Below are 7,236 nucleotides of genomic sequence, written 5' to 3'. Positions count from 1 at the left end.
CAGGAAACAGCAGAGGGAGCACCCCCTTATCCACATCGACGGGACAGTAGTGGAGAGGGTAGTAAGTTTTAAGTTCCTCGGCATACACATCACGGACAAACTGAATTGGTCCACCCACACAGACAGCGTTGTGAGAAGGCGCAGAAGCGCCTCTTCAACCTCAGGAGGCTGAAGAAATTTGGCTTGTCACCAAAAGCACTCACAAACTTCTACAGATGCACAATCGAGAGCATCCTGTCGGGCTGTATCACCGCCTGGTACGGCAACTACTCCGCCCACAACCGTAAGGATCTCCAGAGGGTAGTGAGGTCTGCACAACGCATAACCGGGGGCAAACTACCTGCCCTCCAGGACACCAACACCACCCGATGTCACAGGAAGGCCATAAAGATCATCAAGGACAACAACCACCCGAGCCACTGCCTGTTCACCCCATTATCATCCAGAAGGCGAGGTCAGTGCAGGTGCATTAAAGCAGGGACCGAGAGACTGAAAAACAGCTTCTATCTCAAGGCTATCAGACTGTTAAACAGCCTCCACTAACATTGAGTGGCTGCTGCCAACATACTGACTCCACTCCAGCCACTTTAATAATGGAAATTGATGGAAAAAATGTATCACTAGCCACTTTAACTTCTTATGGTATAGGGGACGCTTGCGTCCCACTCTGCCAAAAGCCAGGGGAAATGCAGCACGGGAAATTCAAATAAATGATATAAAAATCAAACTTTCATTAAATCACATGTAAGATACTAAATTAAAGCTACACTCGTTGTGAATCCAGCCAACATGTCAGATTTTAAAAAGGCTTTTTGGCGAAAGCATAAGAAGCTATTAGCTGATGATAGCACAACAGTAAACAATTTTAGATTAACTGTCTTCAAAGTAATGACTCGGGACGTCGGGTTGATATGAAAGCTTCTTTTAAATCAAATCAAAATCAAATCAAATTTTATTTGTCACATACACATGGTTAGCAGATGTTAATGTGAGTGTAGCGAAATGCTTGTGCTTCTAGTTCCGACAATGCAGTAATAACCAACAAGTAATCTAGCTAACAATTCCAAAACTACTACCTTATAGACACAAGTGTAAGGGGATAAATAATATAGTAATAATACTTGTTCACGTTACATTTAACAACTTTAGATTCTACAGAGCAATGCAGGTAAGATGCTAGCAGAAAATCAGCTTAATCACTTTGCACTTGCACATAACTGGCGCGTTCTCTCTCATTCCTGTCGCAAGGCATTCTGGAACTTGCAGTCAAAAGCGTAATTCAATACTAACCAATACAATTACATATGTAAATAACTGTAAAGAAATGTCTTTAGATACAGCTCAATGAATTAACTTAAACATAAACTCTGTAACACATTAAAGTTACAACAAACAAAGAGGGTAGCATATTTCAACCCTGTAGACGCTACACAAAACGCAGAAATAAAATATAAAACATGCCTTACCTTTGACGAGCTTCTTTTGTTGGCACTCCAATATGTCCCATAAACATCACAATTGGTCCTTTTGTTCGATTAATCCCGTCCATATCTATCCAAAATGTCCATTTATTTGGCGCGTTTGATCCATAAAAAAACAACGTCACTACAAAATATTTAAAAAGTTGCCTGTAAACTTTGCCAAAACATTTCAAACTACTTTTGTAATACAACTTTAGGTATTTTTAAACGTTAATAATCGATCAAATTGAAGATAGGTCTATCTGTGTTCAATACAGGAAGACAACAAACCAAGCTACTTTTCAAGTCTTGCGCAACTCTCAACAGTGTTACGCAGTGCCTAGATGGCCGTACTTCTTCATTGCACAAATGAATAACCTCAACCAAATTCAAAGACTGGTGACATTCAGTGGAAGCGGTAGGAACTGAAAACAAGTTCCTAAGAAATACCGTTTCCCAATGAGAACCCACTGAACAGACAGAGACCTCAAAAAAAAAGAATTCTGAACGGTTAGTCCTCAGGGTTTTGCCTGCTACATAAGTTCTGTTATACTCACAGACATATTTCAAACCGTTTTAGAAACTTGTGTTTTCTATCCAAATCTACTAATAATATGCATATCTTATATTCTTGGCATGAGTAGCAGGAAGTTGAAATTGGGCACGCTATTTATCCAAAAGTGAAAATGCTGCCCCCTATACCTTAAGAAGTTAAACAATACCACTTAATATAATGTTTACATACCCTACATTAGTCATCTCATATGTATACTGTACTCTATATCATCTATTGCATCTTGCCATCTTTATGTAATACATGTATCACTAGCCACTTTAAACTATGCCACTTTATGTTTATATACCCTACATTACTCATCTCACATGTATATACTGTACTCTATACCATCTACTGCATCTTGCCTATGCCGTTCTGTACCGTTCTGTACCGTTCTGTACCATCACTCATTCATATATCTTTATGTACATATTCTTTATCCCTTTACACTTGTGTGTGTATAAGGTAGTAGTTTTGGAATTGTTAGGTTAGATTACTCGTTGGTTATTACTGCATTGTTGGAACTAGAAGCACAAGCATTTTGCTACACTCGCATTAACATCTGCTAACCATGTGTATGTGACAAATGAATCTGATTTGTGATTTGATTTGTTAACCTTTTAACGCTGATAGTGTGTAGACGCATTTCAACATGCACACTTTAACCCACAAAGTGTACTGGTCAACAGATTCATAACAGTGAGCACTCCATTATTTAACTGTCAGACAGACAACATCTTGCAGGAGACAATTCACTGCAAGGTCTCCTTTAAAACTGCACTTAACATTTAAGCAATTAACATTTCAACCACCTCGCTCAGTTTCCCTGTTCTGTCACTGTGCCTAACTGTATGGATACTTTCTGCTCTACCACGCACACACACACACAGCGAGCACGGACTGGTGGGTGGAGGGGGAGGAGTTTGTGTCAGAGGAGGTTGAGCTGTCTACTGTGAGGTTTATAGAGTAGCAGACAGGGGTGCTGTCCTACAAAGAGGGAATAGAAGAGACTCTGACAATGAAGGAAAGTAGACAGTAAGCGAGAGAGACAGAAAGACAGAGATTGAAAGAGAGTCTACATGCAGCCAGCCTGGGACAGCTGGAACTATAGAGAGACAGACGTTGGACTCTAGCACTCATTTCCTCTCTGCTCCACTGCAAGCCCAACTCCTTCAGCTCACCACTGCATCAGGAGAGTCAGCCCATGTGGAGAGGGAACCAGTTAATTTTTTTCAGACACAGCATCTAGGTCCTGAGGCAAGGAGAACTAAAGCAGAGTCCTGCAGAATTGCTGGTGAGTGTTTTAGTTTTTGTCCTAGTGGTCACATTTCCAACCAGTGATGTGAGTGTGTTAGTCATTAAATTGTACTGAGTTATGTTGTGAGTAATGTTAGATACAGTATGTTTTAATTTGTTTAGCTCTGGGCAGGATTTGTACAGAATTTCTTAGTTTGCACCTCTAAAATCAGATGGGATATCTGCTTCTTTTTCATTGACTATTAGCTATATAAGGAAACATATTGTATTGTACAGACATGGGATCTTAATTTGATCACCCTGTTGCAGGATAACTTTGGTGTATTTTTCCTTCACGAAAAATGGATCAACCCCTACAAAAATGTCCATTAATTATAATACAAACTGTATAATAATTCACATTTGCTGTTGCTGCAGGATTCTTTTTGTACTGATTCTTTTTGTATTTTCTGCAGGATTATGATCTGTACTGATTATATATGTAACAACTGAAAATGAATGGGGATAACATCAGTATAGATTTATGTGATATTTACAGTCCTGCTGTCAGCTGAGTGATGCTACTCTTTATGGTGGTATTTATGGCTTGTCTTTTTCCTTTGGGGGTACAGGAGGAGGAAACGTTGCAGTAACAACTTAGAGTGTCTGTGTGATTATGGATGACTCCAGCCGTCATTTTGAGTAGAGCGTCTTCCTCCATCATGGTACAGCAAAGGGGACACAAATACCCAGCAGTTATGGACAGTGATATGAGCCAAGAGGTTTTCTTGGGACTGGGTGCAGATGACAGGGAGGAGATTTTTGGACGGTTGCCCTCCAACAAAGACCCCAACTGGTGCAAGACTCCCACGGGTCACATCAAGAGGCCCATGAATGCATTCATGGTCTGGTCGCAGATCGAGAGACGGAAGATCATGGAACAGTGGCCAGACATGCACAATGCAGAGATCTCCAAACGCCTAGGCAAGCGCTGGAAACTCCTCCCCGACTATGAGAAGATCCCCTTCATCAAGGAAGCGGAGAGGCTCCGGCTAAAGCACATGGCCGACTACCCCGACTACAAGTACAGGCCCCGGAAGAAGAGCAAGAGCTCCATTCCCGTGCGGGTTGGGGACAAGGTCCCCTTGAAGACAAGCAAGTCCCACCAGGGTGGTCGCGCATCTGCTTCCGCAACCTCCACCGCCACCAGCAGAGGGCTCAAAATACGAACGCCTTCCTCCAAACACAGAGCCAGCTTCGACAGCAATAAGTTCAAAGGTTACGATGAGGGAATCAGCGATGATGACACAGTGGATGTAGAGTTGGCCAGTCCGATGACGAGCCAGCCAGGAGGGCAGAGGCCAGCCGTGGGTGTCTTCCACCACCAGCAGGCTGCCATGACCCCCGGCGAGCAGCAGACTCAGCTTGCAGCCCAGCTCAGAGTCAAAGTGTCGACCACCACCTTCCACCAGCCCACCTCCAAGATGCCTGTGGGCCTCTCCTCTGGTTCTTCAGTACCCCATAGCCTCCCAGAGTCATCCCCCAGGGTGTCCTCTTCCTCGGAGCCTCTGGCTCCCCTCTCCTCCACCGGCCGCTCCTCCATCGGCCGTTCCTCCACCCCCACCTCCACCAGCTCCTCCTCCTTCGTGTCGTCGGCCTCCTCCGACGAGGAGCTGGACGAGGAGATTTTGCATATTATCTCCAACGCCAACTTCGACACCATGCCTATGGACTGCTCCACTCTGGACAAAGACTTTGACGCTACATTTCACACCAACTCAGGATCCCACTTCGATTTCCCTGATTACTGCACCCCGGAAGTGAATGAGATGATATCCGGGGACTTGCTGGTGCCCAGTATCTCTGACCTGGTGTTCACCTACTGAAGCCCAGCATGCCTCTACAGGATTCTGGCTTACTGGAAGAATATATACTATTCATAAAAGCCTGTGTTTTTTTTGGTTATATTATAAATTGGATACTTTATTTTGTATTTTCTCAATCAAGTCCGTAAGTGCTAATTCTTCACTTTTCCCAGTATGCCACATCCTGAGGGTCTGGTGTACAAACAGTGAAAGGTTGCTCACGTCAAGCCTTTTATCAGAGTTCAAATATTCAGGCACTGAACAGATATGTTCTTAGTAGAGGGATAATAGCGCTTTCAACAGTAAACTTATTCAGTATTTTTTCTTCAGTTTTAACCGGAGCATGTACAGTAGCATTTCCATGTCTTTCATATGCATTTGTTGTATATGAAGCAGCATAACAACCATGTTCTGACATAATCAACCAAACTCAAGGCAGCAACTGCAGATTCAAATACAAAAATGCATGTTATCAACAAATCATCTGTAAATATCAAAGGGTAAAAAGGGAGATCATGTGAGGAATAGTCCTTATGTTGCAGCTAATAGTCCTTATGTTGCAGGTAATAGGAATCTGCAGCACTTGTCATCAGGCTTTTACAGTAGCATCAGTTAAAGCATAGGCTCTCTCCAGGAGAGAAATCCGCCGCATACTCTGTAATTAGGTAACAGCACTTTCATCGCCTTGCTAATAGTGCAGACTCCAAGACATGGAGTTAATGTAAACACAAGCCTTGTGTGTGTGCCTGATTCATTCCAGACAGTTGTGTGACTGTAACGGTGGTAGGTGGTTAGAGAGTAGGGCTAAGTACTGGAGGGGGAAGAGGAGGAGTGAAAGAGGGGTTGGGGGGGTCTATGCTGGGGGTCAGGAGAGGCTTTTCATTCAGGGAGCTGTGCATCTGCCCTTGCAGGCAGCAGCCTTTGTGCCGGGGTTCAGAGTGTGAGTGTGTGTGTGTGCGTGCGTGCGTGTGTGTTTGTGCTCAACTGAGTGAGCGTCTGCCAGCCGGGGGAGTGTAGGGGGGGTAGTGTATTCAGGGGGAGATGAGGATCATGGCCATCCACACAGCCACCAGCGCGGTAAAATTCATGTCATGTCTGCAGTCTGGCTGCAGCTGCCTGATCAGGGCCGATTCAGCGGTGAATGGAGGCGAAATCTGTGACTGCCAGCTGTCCCTCCATTGACTCTCTCAGGGATCGTTTTGTCTAGAGGTCCTACTGCCTCCCGTGGCTCATTCATCTGCCCTGATCTGGGGATGAGATGCACGCCACCTCTCCTCTCCTCCTATCAGCCCCTATCTTCTCTCTCTCAAATAGCCGTGAGGGGACGAGGTGACAAAGCGAGAGAAGGAGCCAGAACCCCTCCCCCTCTCTCCACCACAACATGTGACCTTTCTCCTTTTCATCCCTCTATCCTCATTAATTACATCGCCTAGCTTTGGCACCGTGGCGAAAAGGACCCGTGTTATTTACGTACTCTCCACAAGCAGCTGGCGAAGAGCCAGCCAGAAAGCAGCACCAAAACCCTTCCTGCAGTTCATACCTTAGATAAACTGATTTGAATCCCTCGTCAGACCAACCTTGTTGGAGCCAGCCAGCATCCTCTAACAGAGGCCGCCCCATGCGGTGCAGAGTGCCTCTGGAGCAGGCCATGGAGAGACAGGGGATACATGATGGGACCATGGCGGACACGCTGGAAGTTTGTTCTCAGACTAAAATGCACCATTTGGAGTAGTGTGATAATGACTGTGTGGTACAGGGACCATGACGAGAACCGTACTGGATTTTGTGTTGTGTTCCTCCTCAGTCCCTCCCCCCAGGAAACACCTGAAGGAACCAATGTGTGTCTATGTGTGGCAGGGTTTTAGTTCCTTGTGATGATGTCTGGAGAGAACTGCACCATAAACTTTACAGTACAATGTCTTCATTAGCAAAAAAAAAGAATAAACCAGGTAACTTGTTTCTGAACTGGAAGGTGGCTTCCCTCTTAGATATCAATGGTAGGAGAAGACATATGAAGAGATGGTTCTACTACAACCCGAGGCCTTTAAGAGTCCATACAGCAACACTGTTTTCTTTCTTCTGTTACACATAAGTAGAAGTTCCTTAACACTATTGGAAG

At 44.5% G+C, this 7,236-nt stretch overlaps 1 protein-coding gene across 1 annotated transcript; it reads left to right on the top strand.

Moving 5' to 3' along the window:
• Window positions 1-2,982: 2,982 nt before the first annotated feature.
• Window positions 2,983-5,940, top strand: LOC115146102 (transcription factor SOX-4-like). Its single transcript, XM_029687906.2, has 2 exons — window positions 2,983-3,310; window positions 3,885-5,940. The coding sequence occupies exon 2, from the start codon at window positions 3,933-3,935 to the stop codon at window positions 5,136-5,138; it is 1,206 nt and encodes a 401-aa protein (XP_029543766.1). The 5' UTR covers window positions 2,983-3,310; window positions 3,885-3,932; the 3' UTR covers window positions 5,139-5,940.
• Window positions 5,941-7,236: the final 1,296 nt, after the last annotated feature.

This window comes from Oncorhynchus nerka, linkage group LG2, assembly GCF_034236695.1.
Source record: "Oncorhynchus nerka isolate Pitt River linkage group LG2, Oner_Uvic_2.0, whole genome shotgun sequence".
Classification (NCBI taxonomy): domain Eukaryota; kingdom Metazoa; phylum Chordata; class Actinopteri; order Salmoniformes; family Salmonidae; genus Oncorhynchus; species Oncorhynchus nerka.
The sequence above is the reverse complement of the archived record's forward strand: the minus strand, read 5'-3'. Positions and strand labels throughout refer to the sequence as shown.

Bases quoted from the DNA above. Each gene is read 5' to 3' on its own strand.
- LOC115146102 (XM_029687906.2), top strand. From the start codon at position 3,933: ATGACTCCAGCCGTCATTTTGAGTAGAGCGTCTTCCTCCATCATGGTA.